This window comes from Chenopodium quinoa, unplaced genomic scaffold, assembly GCF_001683475.1.
Source record: "Chenopodium quinoa cultivar QQ74 unplaced genomic scaffold, ASM168347v1, whole genome shotgun sequence".
NCBI lineage: Eukaryota > Viridiplantae > Streptophyta > Magnoliopsida > Caryophyllales > Amaranthaceae > Chenopodium > Chenopodium quinoa.
Genome location: NW_018744100.1, coordinates 867403 through 885174, shown reverse-complemented (window position 1 = coordinate 885174; position 17772 = coordinate 867403). Strand labels below are relative to the sequence as shown.

The 17772-nt window shown below is 35.9% G+C and overlaps 1 protein-coding gene across 4 annotated transcripts; it reads left to right on the top strand.

Annotated features, from left to right (window-relative positions):
- Positions 1-5604: 5604 nt before the first annotated feature.
- On the top strand, positions 5605-15590 carry LOC110692301 (subtilisin-like protease SBT2.5). 4 transcript variants are annotated; one of them, XM_021869303.1, is made up of 11 exons: positions 5605-5867; positions 6538-6758; positions 7821-7965; positions 8055-8449; positions 9310-9405; positions 9491-9563; positions 10375-10660; positions 11860-12185; positions 12593-12860; positions 13260-13544; positions 14726-15590. In XM_021869303.1, the coding sequence occupies exons 2-11, from the start codon at positions 6568-6570 to the stop codon at positions 15130-15132; spliced, it is 2472 nt and encodes an 823-aa protein (XP_021724995.1). In that variant the 5' UTR covers positions 5605-5867; positions 6538-6567; the 3' UTR covers positions 15133-15590. The 4 variants fall into 4 exon arrangements, with proteins under 4 accessions (XP_021724995.1, XP_021724996.1, XP_021724997.1 ...); XM_021869304.1 differs by lacking the exon at positions 5605-5867 and adding an exon at positions 5884-5969; XM_021869305.1 differs by lacking the exon at positions 5605-5867 and adding an exon at positions 5997-6249.
- The last annotated feature ends 2182 nt before the right edge of the window (positions 15591-17772 follow it).

Below are 17772 nucleotides of genomic sequence, written 5' to 3'. Positions count from 1 at the left end.
TTCCTTCGAGTTAGCAGATGAAGAAGATGCGGTGGACGAGATCTACTGGTTTGGTGCTCCTTCGGAGGGTTTCAATATTGGTTCATCCTTCGCAATTATGAAGAATAATTGGAGTACTGATCTGGAACACGTTAAGGGCTGGAAACTTATTTGGAAAACGTCTGTGCCACAGCGCATTCGTATGTTTATGTGGTTGGCTATGAAGGATCGGCTTATGACAAATGTTAATAGATTCATTCGAAAATTCACGGATGATCCAAGGTGTATAGCATGTGGGGAAGTTGAAGTATACTAAGGCTTTGTCCTGCTGCTAAAATGGTGTGGCGCAAGCTTGGAGTTAGAGATTTCCTCATGAACTCGGGGGAGTGTTTTAATGAATGGATGATTGCTAATATTGATTTGAGCAAGAGTGGAAGTAACAAAGGTCTTGAGATAGTGTTTGCAGTCACTTGCTGGTGGCTGTGGCGGTGGAGAAATGAACACTCTTTTGCTAGAGAGGTGAACATTCCAGTGGACCAAGTTGCTTTCATTTATGCGAGGGTTGGTGAAATTAATAAAGCGCTAGATAGATATCTTAGTGTTGGAAAGAAGGCTGCTAGGAGTGCTAGACCTGAACGCTTGGTTCGATGGCTGTGTCCTAAAGAGGAGTGGGTCAAATTAAATACTGATAGGACTTCGAAAGGGAATCCGGGACAAGCTGGAGCTGGAGGCATTATACGTGGACATAGAGGTGTATTGTTTGAAATTTTTGCCACTAATTGTGGTGTTTGTTCATGTACAAAAGCCGAGCTCTTGGGCGTGTTGAGGGGTCTTGCCATTGCTTGAAATGCTGGCCATAGAAGGGTTCAATTGGAGGTAGATTATGAAGTGGTGGTTCGACTTCTGACGAAGGAAACTCCCTCTAACTCCCCATACATTCATCTCATCAGAAAATGCAAAGCCATCGCTCGTAGGAGTGGATGGGAAGTTACGGTTCATCATTGCTATAGGGAAGCTAATCGTGCCGCGGATTGGTTAGCTAATTTCGGTGTTGATCTTCCCAAAGAGTAATGGTTCTTGACACTTCTAGAAAACAGTCAATCAACGACGGAAAAATTCCGTCAGAAAGCACCGTCACATTACACTTTGTAGGAATTTCGCGATATTCCGTCGGAAAGGTCTATTCCGACGGTTTATGTTCTGTCGGCGCTTTTGTTGACTTTAATTGAAAATCCGTCGCAAGGTTCCGACGGAAATTCCGTCGGAGTGGGTTATGTTCCGACGGAAATTTCCGTCGATGGAGGAGATGTTCTAACGAAATTTTCCGTCGAAGAGGTATATTCCGTCGGAAAAGTAAATAAAAAAAAATAAAAAAAAGCACCACAATTCCCACCCAGATCCACCCCCGCCACCAACCTACACCACCCACCACGTCCCCAACCCATTTTCCCCCACCCAGACTCCCCACCCCACCCCACCCAGACCCACCAAACCAAACCCAGACCCATCTCCCCACCCAGACACCTGACCCCACCCAGACACCCCCCCCACCCAGACCCAGACCCACCAAACCAAACCCAGACCAATCTCCCCACTCCACCCAGACACCCTACCCAGACCCACCAAACCCAACCCAGAACCACTAAATAACCCACACCCCACGGACCCTACACCACCCAGACCCCCCTTCCAAACCTCCCACATCCACCAGTCCAAACCTCCCCCATGCCACCCACACCACCACAACCCCACCCCATAACCACCGACACCACCACAACAGCCCACCCCACCACCACCGACACCACCACAACAGCCCACCCCACCACCACCGACACCACCACACCACCACTATTAACCCCAAAAAACCGGAAATAACCCCAAAAACACCCCAAAAAAATTCAAAAAACCAAAATTAAACAAGGAAAATTAATAGAAATGTATAAATATATAATTGTCTAATAAATTTTATAAATTAACATTACAATTACATATACAATTAACTAGATCTAAACATTTATTCAAAAAAAAAAAAAAACTAGATCTAAACACAAACCTAAATTACAAGATCTACAATTGATGTTTAGGTTGTTGTTGATGAAACCGAGTCCAGCTCAACAATTCCAAGCCTCGTTTCGACGCCGAACCTCAGTCATCCCCTGAAAATTCGTCGGGAAATCTAGAGCCGTTTATGGGTGTTAAAGCTTCGGTGAGTGAGGGATAGCCGTTTATTGGTTGCGGTGAAAGAGGAGGTGAGGAGAGAGAAAGAGAGGAGGAGAGGAGAGAGAAAGAGGAGGAGGAGAGGAGAAAGAAAGAGAAATGAATAGGAGGAGATGGAAAAGGGGCGGGGAGAGAGAAAGAGAAATGAAAAGGGAAGGGGTTAGGGGGTCCGGTTTTCATTTAGGGGTTTATTTTTGTTTTTTTTTTTAAAATAAATTTCCGTCGGAAAAGGCCTAAATTATGTCGGAAATTTCTGACGGAAATAAACTCCGTCGGAAATTTTCCTACGGATTTAAAACCGTAGGAAATTAATATGTTTCGACGGATTTTTTTCCCTTGGAATTTAAATCTTCCGATGGAATTTCTGTCGTATTACGTCGGGAGAAATTTTGCCGAGGGAATATTCCGTCGGAAGCTGTAAATTCCAAGGGATAAAAAATCAGTCAGAATATTTCTGAGGGAGTTTCCGTCGCAACTTATATTTTCCGACGGATTTTTTTGACAGACCAAAATTCCGTCGGAATATTCGAATTTTTCAACGGAATTTTAGTCCGTCGGAAAACGGCCTATTTCTAGTAGTGTGATGCGGTCCCGTTGGACCTTCGTGCCATTTTATTGGAGGACTTGGGAGGTGTGTGTTGAGCTCGGATGGTGCTTGCTGCTATGCCATAGTTGTTCGTGTGCTAGGAGAAATAAAGCAACGAAGTCTGTTTTGTTGCTAGATAGTTTTTTGTTCTATTCTTTTATTTCTTTTTTTTTTATTTTTTTTATTTTTTATTTTTTATCTTTTTTGCAGTTGTGTGTTTTGCGTTTTTTTTATTTAGAGACTTAGTCTCTCTTTCGCACCAAAAAAAACAAAATTGAAGGGTTGGGATTTTGGAGTGATGTGGTGAGAATTTAGAAAAAAAAACCTTAAAATATTTACCATGTGTAATACGATATTACCCAAAAAATTGAAAAGGGGAGAACAGTCTTATTCCGTAGCTATTAGTGAAATGGTGGTGTATGAGATGTCTTACTAGCATGATGATCAATCACGCTTTAACCATGAACGAACTATGACTATGAGCATATTACATGCCGCCTCCATTCCTTACTGACCCATATTCTTAGATATGTAGATAATTTGTCTCTCGCCTTTTTCATTTCCAGTGGGTCGTGTAATGACTGGTTCATTAACGATCCACTATTAGCCTTAACTTGCTTTGGCCCAATTCATTTTGACCTTTAAAATAACAACCTTCTTATAATCCGACCTGATCTACTTAATAACTAGATTTAATCAATACGCATAAAAGCTCTCCCTCAATTAGCTAATATATCCTATCCTCCCTCAATTTTTATCCTCTTCTCACCCCTTCATTCCTCTTGCACAACTTTTCTAAATTCTCCCCTTGTTAATTGTCATCAACCAAAACAACACACCATATAAACATACTATTTATAGAATTATATATTATGGTCATATATAGTTTGCTCCACAAGTCCACAAATTATAAAGTTTTTGTCAAACACTATATGTAAGTGTAGCAATGGCCATGTGCTAACTTTCAAAAGAAACAACTATTAACACCAAAAGATTATGAATTTATGATGCATGCGTCCAAATTTCATGCAAAAATTCAATCACAATCTTTACATCTTTTTGACTTTAACCCAACATTAGTGATTTTAACGCGTTTCTTCTTCACTTTTTGGCAAACATTCTCATGAAAGTTTAGCTGTGAAAATATAATCGATTATTATATCAATTACCTTACCAAAATTTTAATTATAATGTTTCTTAATTATACTTAGGACTATAAAAAGGATGGGGGCCATTGTTTGAATTGCTTTTTTCCTTTTTCTTAGCTACCAATAATTATTGATTTTAAACTGAAAAGCTGGTGAATTCTTTTAGCTTTTCATAGATGATCTTGATTAGTGTTATTAGCCCGATCCTAAAAAATACTATGAGTAGAGCTAATCATGAGTTGTTTTGTGTTGGAGTACGATTTTTCTTAACGTGTAAGTATGTTGTTTGTACTCTGTAAACGATCAACTAACTTATTTGGTTAAAGTGTTGAGGGGTGATCTGATATTTAAAATTTGTCAAATTTCGTATACATCATTTTCCCAGCTTTATGGAACATTTAGCACGGTGCATAAAGGAGTCCACACTACATTCACACTTAAGACTTTCATGTGAGAGGCGTGATACGGTGATAAAATAAAAAATCAATCACACAGACTTCAACTATAATCTTAAACTTTTAAATGAGTTGACGGATATGATATCAACCACATACACAAGTTAGCGGATTTGTTCTAATCTAATCTAAAATGTTTTGGATTATTGATCTAATTTGATATTGCATAGTTCATCAATTAAGGTAAAAAGAAAAATTCAATCGCTAACATTTTTGGTCATCAATATATCATTGCATAAAATTGATAAAAGGTACTTGTATAGTTTGTTTCTATATATGATTATGCTGATAGCTGTTAAAGCTGGAAAAATGGTCCAATTCCATCATTTTTTCTCCTCTCTCCCGATTTGCTCATATTATAGCTACATAATTTTCATACAACTAGTAATTTGATTGCCTAGATTATACCAACATTGTCCCACCACAACATCTACATGGTTTATAGATGAGTGAGTTGGATTCATCATATATGATGATTAATTTTGTTCTATCCATCTATTCCTCTAATTCAAATAAAAGTTTCAAAACCCATCATTTTATTAAATTATACAAATAATACAAAGAAAGTTTAGTTTTGGTAACATCGAATGACCGAATAACATGATATACTATGATTTGTCAATAACTTTAAAATTTGTTGTTTTTAAAAGATATTAACTAAGGTGACTTATATTTTGAAGAATCAAAGTAACAACATGATACAAATATTAATGTATTAAACAACCAAGGATTCAAATTATAAGAACTATTCTTCTTCAAAATGTATAATTCTCTTGGGACTTTTGGGGCACACAAAGGATGATACCTGCTAACATGAACGGATGTGTGTGCATCATGTGCCAACGAGTGAATACACAGACAACATAATATGCACTTCTCCCACATTCGCATATTGTCTACATATGGACGGGAGACATCACCCTTAATACTTTGTGATACAGTTAATAATTTGCTACAAAACAATGGCTAAATTTAAGATTTTAAATGCAAGAACAAAAACCCTATCATACCTATTTACAAGATTTATTTAATAACTTCGTGAAAAAAAAATAATAATTAAATATTAGTCATTATTCAATTCGTATAAATAAAAAAAAAATCTTACTAATTTCAAAGCAAAGTCCAATATATAGATAGATAAGAGTAAATTCAACTATCGTTATTTGACTAATTACTAATTTTCATTCTATACTCGGGTGTCTTTGTAGTTGCAAATAAGGACCATAATAGTTGCAACAAAAAAAATAAACACAAAAAGGAGACCCCTCCACGTTCGATTTTTCTGTCTGGCGCGTATTTTTAATTACTCCTATCTTTATAGTCTAATTAAAAACCCTAACTACCATCTTTCTCTCTCTCTCTCTTACTTCACTCTCACTCACTCTTACTTCCACTCACCTCCACTGAATCATTCTGCCTTCTTTCAACCAATAGTATCACCAAATTTCTGGGTTTTTATCTACCAACATAAATAACAACTGGGTACATTCAGATTTTATCTAATTATTCCATTTTTTTTTTTTTTTTTTTTTTTTTTTTTTTTTTTTTGCAATTTCTGGGTCTGATTCCTTTCTTTGGATTAATGTGAGTAAAAAGATCTTATCTTTTTTCTATTTCCTGTACTTATTTTATCTACATTTTTGTGGGGCTTGCTTGTGGTTTTAGTGGAGTACTAGTGATTGTGAATGTATAATTTTCCAAGAGCCATAAAGGACAGTGACGTAGACGGGGTTAAATCCTTAACCTGAATGTTAGTGTGGATGTGAAGTTGGGTGTTTTGGATTCCTTTCTTGAATGTGTGTGTTACATTGGGCTGCATTTTATAAACTTACAAACAAAAGAAAGCAGGCAACTTTCCCTTTTTGTAATACCCACTTTTGCTTTAATTTTAATTTGTTTAATTCTTTGAGTGTAAATTTTGTAGACTTAATTATCTAGATCTTGTGTAAAATCTGATTGTCAGAATCTGTGTAAGTGTATGATTGATGTAATTATATCTTATTAATTTTTCAATTGATAAATGAATATTTTTATCTTGCCATATGATTTGTTTTCTGTTTATGTAAGGTATAAGTTTCTAGTTGAGTGTTACTTTAATACTCTTTGAGAGTTTCAGTGCAGTGTACTAAGGTTTGAGTAATTTCTTGAATAGATAAAGGGGATGTGCTGCTGATCAACTTTGATGGCCACTGTGAAAATGAAGGGCATTTCATTTGGATTATTGGTGGTAGTGTTGGTTGCCCATTTGGCTTTCCTGAAGGCAGAGATATACATAGTGACACTTGAGGAAGATCCTGTAGTGAGTTACCGAGGAGGCGTGAACGGTTTCGAAGCCACTGCTTCTGAGACTGATGAGAAGATTGATGTTACTAGGTAAATTTGCTCATTTGATTCTGGTGAATTTGTCAATTGCTATGCTGTAGCCTGTAGGTTTAAGGTTTATGAAAATATATGTTATGTTATCTTGACCTATGGTGAAGGGATGAAGTTAGGGTGTTTGTCCTTCGTATTATTGAATTTGTTTGTTTGTTAGAGGAGAATTTTCTTGTATTATCGGCTGAAATGTGCCAAATTGCCTAAAATGTCATGTAGTACACTTCAGATTAAATGAAGCTTTTAGTCAACACACATATGATGGATTAGTGGTGATTTTATTAGTATTGTAATTAGACCAATTATACTGCTTTGGTATTTTGAAGTAATAAGTATATTAGAGTACAGTAAAGGACATGGTCCTTGGTGAGGCCCAACAATCCAATGTTGAAGGATTTCTTTTAATTATTGGGTCACCTCAAAAATGACTTTTTTGGGGAATTTGAGTGAGATTTAGGAAGCCAATTAAAGATGGATTCTGTTAGTGAAGAATTAAAGCTAAATAAAACCAAAAGAAGAAACATAAACCTTGGACGAATATCTCTCTCCAAGCATCTAGGCTTGAGCTTCATTCACTCACCATCTATCTTCTATAGCTCTATTACAAGCTTAGATTTTGACTACTGAGGCTAATTTAAGAGAGGAAGTACACACTGTAATCTTAAAGGTGTAATCAGGTGCAGTACATGTGTGATACCCTTGGGGGGGGGGGGGGGGAGGGGGGTGTTAAACTTAATAGCGACAGTCAAACAAATTTTACTGACATGCTGGAGGGATGTGTTAGGTCAACATAGGCAATCATGTTGAGTTTCTGGCAGCATACCAAGTGCTTTTGGTTGGCAAAAAGACTCAAGTCATAGAGATAATGAGTGATGAATACATATTTTTTCTTAATCAATTGACACTTATGAAAAAATGTTCTCAGTAATGTTAAATGACTTTCTTAATGGCATTATGAATGTTTATTATGCCATTATATTCTTAGTATGATAATTTTATATACTATATAGGTCACAACATTGAAGGTTTACTTGTGCTTTTTGTTTCTTGGGTTTATTTCAGTGAGGCTGTCATATCATATGCTCGCCACTTAGAAAAAAGACATGATATGCTTCTTGGGTTGCTGTTCAAAGGTGGTACTTACACCAAATTATACAGCTATTGGCACCTTATTAATGGCTTTGCAGTTCATACATCACCTGAGCAGGTGAAACTTTATGTTTTGTTTAATATGAAGTATTTTGATGCTAATTCATGTTCGTTTCTTCTTACTTATGCAACCACAACTTTTAGTAGGTAGAAACCCTTAGAAGAGCCCCTGGTGTGAAATCAGTAGAAAGAGATTGGAAGGTGAAGAGGCTTACAACACATACACCTGAGTTTCTGGGGCTCCCAACTGAAGTATGGCCAACTGGAGGTGGCCACGACAAGGCAGGAGAAGACATTGTAATCGGATTTGTGGACTCAGGAATTTTTCCTTCACATCCAAGCTTTGCAGCACATGATTCAGAACGATACGGACCTGTTCCTAAGTATACAGGGAAATGTGAAGTTGATCCTGATACAAAGAGGAGTTTCTGTAATGGCAAGATTGTTGGTGCTCAGCATTTTGCAAAAGCTGCCAAAGCAGCTGGAGCATTCAATCCTTCTGTTGATCATGCTTCTCCTCTTGATGGTGATGGACATGGAAGGTCAGAACCATATACTTTGATGGGCTTCTTATCGCAAGGTTATTTGATTCAAAGTAATAGGATGGGAAATAAAGATAAGGAAAAGATATAAAATGTATACCTTTCCAGAGTTAGGTATATTGTTTATGCATGAATTGGTAGGAAAGGAAAGGAGGTGACAAGCAATCCAACTGTATAACATTCTTACTTTCTTCCCTTCAAAACAGCAGATTTTGGTTGAAACTTGAAAAGAATGTGAAAATCTTACCATTCAAACCAAACAATCTTCCCTTTTCCCTTCATTTCCTTTTTAGAGCACCTTTAAAAGCCAAACAAGATGTTAGTCGTCAGAATAAGTTGCTTTATATCAGATTTTATTTTCATGATTTCTACTCCCTCCGTCCCATAATATAGTTCCTATTGTGTTTTTTTCACGGTATTTAAGAAATGGGAGGAGAAGTGGAAGAGTACATTAAAAGTGGAAAAAAGCTAAACAAAAGTTAGTACAAGGTAAGTGGATAATTTAAGGGGAAAAAAAAGTGAAAAGTACAATTATAGACAAAAGTTAGAGAGAGAAAGTGGAAAAAAGTACAATGTAAGTTGATAAGTTAAGGGTAAATTAGAAAGTTCAATGAATAAAGTTTAAAAAATGAGGGTATAATGGTCTTTACATACTATCCAAAAATAGAAACAGGAACAACATTTTGGGTCTTCAAAATAGGAAAACAGGAACATATTGTGGAACAGAGGGAGTAATATATTACATCAGCGAAAATAAGGAGATTGCATCTTTTGTTTAATCGCCCCTCTATTACCCATTAAATCCGATTTAGAAAATGATTTGGATGGAATCTGTTTCTGTGAACTCTATATTCATGCAGCCACACAGCTTCTATTGCTGCTGGAAACAATGGAGTTCCTGTCAGATTGCATAGATATGAATTTGGAAAAGCAAGTGGCATGGCTCCTCGTGCCAGGTAAGAATTACAGACCTTTCTGCTTATGGCTGGCTGTTACATTCTACTGGAATTGAGGAACAAAACATATTCTATATTGCTGCAGAATTGCTGTTTATAAGGCGCTTTACCCACTTTTTGGAGGATTTGTTGCAGATGTGATGGCCGCAATCGACCAGGTAAATAACATTATTATTGAATATTTTGCTGATGTAGAATTGGTTTTGCACATACACGATCAATATTGTGGGTTATGCCAGAGTCTTTCAGTTTGAGTGGTTATAATTTCTCCCTGGGGTTCGGATGAAGTTCGGTGAGACTTCTGCAGTATCAAATGAGGGACATGTGCTTGTATAGTTGTATGTTTGTTGAAATTAGATTATAGTCATGTATTGTCCAGGATACCAAGGCTCTGTTCTCCTTAACTTGTCGAAATAAGTTTACACAAAAATTAGTAAAGCAATGAGTCTGGGTAAGATCCTAAAAAACATCCCAAGGAGAATGGAACCTTAATACAAAGTACTTCATCCGTTCTTTAAAAAATGCAACATGTCCCTTTTAAAAGTTTTATATCTGTTGCCATGTTTCCTTATTTGCTCATGATTTCTCACTATCTCGTCTTCATCACATATGTCCTTCAGTCCCTCTAGTAATTTATCTCTATCTCTCTTCTCATCACATGGGCTCCTAAAATATTGTGTCCCTTACATTTTTGCAATTATAAAAGAACAGAGGAGGTATAGATTTTTTTATATATCATGTTTAGGGAGTGTTCCTTTTTTGTGCTAGTGATAGGGGAAGAATAGGAGCAAATATTAAACACTTCTAATCTGCTCATTTCACAAACCAAAAAAAGTAAAAAATATATTGTCTGGAGGTTGAATTGATTCTGTTGGCTGCTTCAAGATGTCTTTAAACTGATTACTTAAAGCTATGTAATAGATTGTGTTTTTAATTTTTATTCTTGAACTCACAACTAATATTTCACAGGCTGTTCACGATGGTGTTGATATCATAAATCTTTCAGTTGGGCCAAATAGTCCGCCAGCAGCAACAAAAACAACGTTTCTAAATCCTTTTGATGCTGCACTTCTTTCAGCTGTTAAGGCAGGCATCTTTATTGCTCAGGCAGCTGGAAATGGGGGTCCTTTTCCTAAGACTGTTTTGTCTTACAGTCCATGGATAACATCTGTTGCAGCTGCAATTGATGATCGAAGATATAAAAATCACTTTTTCTTGGGAAATGGAAAAGTTCTGGCTGGAATAGGACTTTCACGTAAGTGTTATGCCTACCCTTCCTTTTATATACTTTATTTGTTTCCCATCCCTCCAGCCCAAAAATATAATCAATTTTTCAGTTTCTAAGTTTAGTAGGAGTGTGTAACATTGCCTCCTTTAACCTAATAACAGTGACCCCATCCCTCCAGCCCAAAATATAATCAATTTTTCAGTTTCTAAGTTTAGTAGGAGTGTGTAACATTTCCTCCTTTAACCTAATAACAGTGACAGCTATTTATTCTGTATCTTTCACCTGTATGTTGTGGTTCACAGTTTGAAGTTCGTTTGGTTAGCGTTCTTCGAATTCTGGTACTTTACCATTCCATATGATTTACCTCAATGTTTAATGAAGTTATTAAAGTGGGATAATATTCCACAATTGCAAGGAGGGTTTTCATAAAACTTTTGTTCCTTAATTGAGCACCAGATTGGTTTACATTTTAACAAGGAGGACTATTTTATAACGTAATTGATTTTGACATTTTGTCCATTGTACGACGTAGTAAATAAAGTTTATCCATTAGGGCCTTTTCAAATATCTTCAGGTTCTAAATTTCTTTGAATGAATTCTCATATTAGGACGATGGTTGCTTGAGGAATTATATATAACTGTTATATGGTATAGTATCATGATTCTGAATCTGTATGTACCTTATTATCTTGAATCCATGGTCTAATTACTTCTGGTACCAACTGAAGATCAGGAAACACATGTTAATGGTTTTGCTGGTTGTCAGTTAGTTAAAAGCTGCATAACATTCTGCAAGTAGTTTTGATGCTTTTGCTTATTATAGGGAAAGCTGATATGTGACTTGCTGCAAATTATTTTCCTCACACAGTGACAGAGATGTTGCTATATATATCTCAAATTGTCAAGGAGGAAAACATGATTATGTATTGGCTTTAATTTTATGATTCATTAGCAATTCTTCACTATATGTGAATAAGTCCTAGGTTTACTAGGATTTTGTAGTATGCCTCTTTTAATGTGGACTTTTGCTTTATCTCTACGTACTTGTTTTTATGTCCTTTATTATCATGACCCTTGTTTAGCTACTATCTGTGCCAAATGGATTTTGTAAGATGTTAAATTCTCTATATACCATGTTTATCTGCTTTTTTTTTTTTTTTTTTTTTTTTTTTTTTCTTGATCTAATCTCATGTCAAGCTGATGCGTGTATTTTGCTCCCCTTGCAGCTGCCACTCATTTCAACAAATCTTACACCCTTGTTTCGGCAAATGATGCATTGCTAGATACATCTGTTATGAGATTCAGTCCTTCAGATTGTCAGAGGCCTGAAGTTCTGAACAGAAAATTGGTGGAGGGAAAGATTCTGCTTTGTGGCTATTCTTTCAATTTTGTTGTTGGTAGTGCATCAATCAAGAGAGTTTCTGAGACAGCCAAGAGCCTTGGTGCTGCTGGTTTTGTACTTGCTGTGGAAAGCGTTACTCCTGGGACAAAGTTTGACCCTGTCCCTAGCAGTATACCTGGCATTGTTGTGACTGATGTCAGCAAGTCTCTGGTAACCTTCCTGAGACATCCATTATGTGAACGAGTCTTAAGTAGAAATGACATTTAGTCGATTTAGACAATAATGCTAATTTCATTTGGCTATTGGATAGTGGATATTTAAAAAAATTTCCTAGTAAACTATTTGGTTATATATGTTTTCTTTTGTTTTAATAACAATTTAAAGGCAAGAGTATTCCTTTTTTTTTTTTTTTTTTTTTTTTTGACTAGAAAACTTGTTGACATACTTAAATTCTTGTGCTAGATGTGTCAATTATTCCCCAACAACATTATCATCTAATACTTGTACAATTGTATAATACAAGTCTTTAGTTTCTGCAAGCTGTGGTGAATTTTGGCTTCCAAAGTCTACAACATGTTGATGCAATGCATTCTAATTTCTGAACCTCTGTTGTTCAGGAGCTCATAGATTATTATAATGTCTCTACTCCACGGGATTGGACTGGACGAGTTAAGAGCTTTGAAGCAAAAGGCCATATTGGAAATGGGTTAAAGGCTACTCTTCACAAATCGGCCCCACAGGTGGCATTATTTTCTGCAAGGGGTCCCAACATAAAAGACTACAGCTTCCGAGATGCTGATCTTTTGAAGCCTGACATTTTGGCTCCTGGAGCTCTCATATGGGGAGCTTGGTCTCCAAGCGGTACTGACGAACCCAACTATGCAGGTATGAGTGTATGACTGTCAATTTTATGACAAGTTCAGTTAAGGGTTAATTTTCTCATCTGATGGAAGTTGGAAGCATCCAAGGTTCCGAATTTCTTGATTCTGAACTGAAGTATAGAACCAACTTAATATACTTAGTATAATGCTACTGTTGTTCAACCTTGTTATCCCATTTTTCCCCTCCCCAGAATTTAAGGCACAAAAACCACTACAAATATGTACATACAAGTAAGCAATGAAGGCACATTAAATATTGAACCCGATACCTAACCAGAAAATTTTTCTCAACACAAAGACCTCTTCTGTTGCTGCATGTGTCATTATGAGGCAAAAACTTGTTAAATTAAGGAATATTGGTTGGTAGAGAATTGTTTACAGGCTAATTTTACTCTCCTATCAGGGGAAGCATTTGCCATGATTTCTGGAACAAGTATGGCTGCTCCACATATTGCTGGGATTGCTGCTCTCATAAAGCAAAAGCACCCTACCTGGAGCCCGGCAGCTATTAAGTCAGCTTTGATGACTACAACGACAACAATCAATAGAGCTGGGGTACCACTTCAAGCTCAGCAGTACACTGGATCGTCTGAGGAGATGACCTTGGTACCTGCAACACCATTCGATTATGGAAGTGGGCATGTAGATCCCCGAGCTGCTCTAGATCCAGGACTAATTTTTGATGCAGGTATGTGCTTATGTTATCTTTCTAAAACATGCTTTTTGTCAGTGTTCATGTGAATTCTTGCTCATTGCAATTAACAATCAGCACATTTGAAACAAAATATTGCTGGGCAAAATAATAAAAACCAAAAATTAGAGTAAGCATCAAAGTTTTTAACAGCACACCCCTTGTTTATGTCAATATAATTAAAACCTCTCCTTGTTCTCAAGAATCTCAACTTTTTGTTTAACATATAACCTCGCACATGTATTTTTAACAAAGTACCACCTAGTCACCTACTCTTATATTTTTAGTAAGAGTTAGATTTCTACTCTGTATAAAGTAGACAAAGTCTTCCTTATAGAGAGCCAAGCTAGATTTTGAAAGAAGTTGATACATTGTTTGACGAAAGGGCAATTATTATTTTTCTGTCTCTGCATCTGGCAGGGTGTTCTGAGAGATCCAGGAGTCCTCTCTCTCTCTCTCTCTCTCTCTCTCTCTCTGTGTGTGTGTGGGGGGGGGGGGGGTAATTGTATACGAATTTTGTGTTCTTTTTAGTAATTTCTATTCCCTAACTTGTGAAGTTGAATAGGTACCAAGCAAGGTAAAATTGCAGAAACTTGTTGATTAAAAACTCTAAAGAACATAGAAAGGTAAATGAATACAAGAGAAGAATATAATTAAAACGGTTAGCACATTGATTAGGAATGTAAAAGAAATCATATGCTGAGGAGGTCAGTGATTTCCAAGTAAGCTGGTGAAGGTCAAACTTATCCTGTTATCAAGGGCGACCTTTTGTTTAAAATAAATATGCCATGGTGATTACCAAGTTTTCCATGGATAAACGTGCTTGATTGAGAAGTTCAAAATAAAGCAGTGGGTTGTTTAGGGATGGGTTTAGATGCATTCCTCATGCGTTTGTTATGTTTAGCAAATGAAATGACATTCAAACTTCCTAGCACGAAAAATGCTTAATAAGCTGTTAACATGTCTGACCTGAAGTTAGAAACTCTTGGATACAGGATTTACACATTCAAGAGAACCTTTAATCTATTAATTTGAAAGTTGTACATTTGGTTTGTGGTTTCGGTTTCTCTTGCCCCTCAGTGGCTTTCTCATTCTGCCTTATACTTCGCATAATATTTTCTTGATATTAATACTCTTTGCTTTATTGATCACTTGTCAATATTCATGTCAATTAACAGGTTATTCAGATTACTTGGGGTTCTTATGTACCACACCAGGAATCAACCCTCATGAAATAAGGAACTTCACAAAATCACCTTGTAATTTTACCATGGGCCATCCATCAAATCTGAACACACCGTCAATAGCAATCTCACACCTTGTCAGGACCCAAACTGTCACAAGAACTGTTACTAATGTCGCTGAGGAAGAAACATACAAAATTTCCGCTAGGATGGGACCATCAATTGCCATTGAGGTAAACCCTCCTGCCATGACTTTACTTCCAGGGGCATCTCGGAAATTTTCAGTGTCTTTGACTGTACGTTCAGTGACTGGATCCTACACCTTTGGCCAAGTTGTCTTAAAAGGAAGCCGAGGGCACAAGGTTAGTATTCCAGTAGTAGCTATGGGTTTCAAGCGATAGGTTAGGGATGCTTGTCGTTGTAGCATGAACTTATAACTTACGGTATTCTTTATGACTTGGTAATAAGCGAGAAGACAAGGTGTTTTGAGAATGCTATATATGAATATCGAAGAGGTTTTATAGGTGGGAAACTCACTCGTTTTCTTCCTAGGTGAAGTTTTTTTTTACTTCTTTTTGGTGGCTAATTTTTGTTGTAATATGCTGTTGTATTAGTCTTTAGGTTAATCATAGTATAGATTCAGCTTGACCTCTTCTTCTGGTCGTTTTCGTTGTAAAGAAGCTAGCGAAGCAGTGGTAATTGGGGAAAGAGAAGGCAAGAGGTAAAAAAAAAAAAAAAAAGTATTGTAAGTTACATGATCGTTGTAATATTATGAATATTTTGAGTATTTTAAACATAATTTAAAGCTTCCATAATAAAAAGGGCTTTAATTGTATGATATACATGCATGTTAATTTCACTATCTCCTCTAACAGTTTTACAGTTGATTAATTCATTAGCTTTTCTTTGGTCAGTTTACTTTGTATTTTAGTAATTGTACTGAGACAAATCTAACAAGTTCTAAATGACCGTGTTAATCGTTATGTATAGTGTACATAACCAACATTAGTCTAAGTTGTGATATGAATAGAATCAAAAATCAACGTGGAACAACTAAAAAGAACAAAAAAGGTATTGAATTGCTATAGAATAATTCGTAACACAGACGCGATTTGTTCTATACTTCTTTATGATCACTTTCTCTTTGATTTCATTCATATTATGCTATGCTCTTAATACAAAAAAGTAATGAGAAAAGTAGGGACTTTGGAAGCTCACAAGTAAGGATTCCACCCATGGTTGCTTCCTGGATAGGCAAGAAAGTGAAAATATAACTTATGTTTTCTCATCACTTGGTACATATTTCTAACATATAAAATTCTTCATCTATGTAATGTATTGGTTAGCGAGTTATTCCACTTCCTAGTCACGATGTTAATTTTTAGTAATTTAGCACTCCGTGTGATTTTAACAACCCTTTAAATTAAATGCATGTAATATGTAATTATTTTGAGATTAAATATACTCTGTAATGAGATTATTTTGTCGCAAAATTCCTACTTTATTATCAAGTCATACACAAAAAATTATTCGATCGATATTCAACTTCTGCGGAGGATCTAGACACCAATAGGTTGTTTCCTGGAGAGCCAAGAGATAAAATTTTTCCCAACAAAACTGCATAAACTGTGGTGGTTGGTTGACTATCTGGACTCTTTGCCAAGACAACATCAAAGTAAGCAATCACAATAGCACGCTACAAGTACTTGGTAAAATTAAAGAATTGGCCATGATCTAGTGTCACCTTCATATACCTGAATATTCTTCTTACAGTATGAAGGTGCAGTGAATAGTATGGGCCTATGGGGAGCATGCACAAATTCCGACATTAGAAGTAGATAATTATTTTAACCGATTAAAACTTATTTTAACTGAATTAGAAAATAACACCTGCTAAAAGACCCGATTTTGTTTTTAACACCTTAACATTTCGAAATTTTATTATAACACCTACAAAAATCCCAAAATTTTGGTTTCACCACCCACTAACGGATTTTTGGATGAAAACCGTTAGTGGGACCCACTAGGGACACGTGTCAGTTGTTTATTGGCTTAAAAATAAAAATTAATAAAAAAAAAACCCCTAATTTTTATTTTTAAGCCAATAAACAACTGACACGTGTCCCACTAACGGTTTCCATCCAAAAATCCGTTAGTGGGTGGTGAAACCAAAATTTTGGGATTTTTGTAGGTGTTATAATAAAATTTCGAAATGTTAAGGTGTTAAAAATAAAATCGGGTCTTTTAGCAGGTGTTATTTTCTAAGTTCATTAAAATTACTTATTTCATTGGTTAAAACTATTACTTTACTGAACTTAACTTATTTTTAAGGTGAAGAGAACATGGCTTAAAAGTAAGGAGGGTAAACCGATAAAGGAATTACAATGTTTTTTCCTAGGCCGTTTGCTTGATTATTATTTCTAGTTCTTTCCAAAAGCTTTAGTTTTTGGTATGTAAAGCATAGTGGAAGATGATGAAAATCACTCTTACTTGGGTTCTTGCTTGTACTTAAAGGCCCACTAATCAAATTAAAACATACTCCGGAATATTAATGAACTTTTTAAATATCTACCGTATGAATTTGAAAGCGGTAACCAGTACAAAAGGTCTAATAACCAAGGCATTTTTGCAATTTTGCATCATACGAGTATGTTGTAATAACTATTTTGACATCAAAATTTAGAAAAACAATCAAACCTATTTATAAATGTTGTGCTATAGTGTATAGAGTATCTACGAGATCATGTAACATTGTGTATATATATCCTTGATTCGAGAGTCATGCATCGATCATTTTTTATATTTTTTAGTTTTTTTAATTTTTAGAGGATGCAATGATCTAAATTGTTTGAGGTTTAATCATTTAAGATAAAGAAATACGGAGCAAAATTTATACAAATACGTAGTATTTTTTAAACCATCTATATGCTTCATATTACGAGAGTGAGGGATATATCAAGTGGTTAGAGCTTCTCTTCCAGTTCCAAGAGATCTTGGGATCGATTCTCACCTCCATCTTTGTGGCTCTCTAAACACCATAA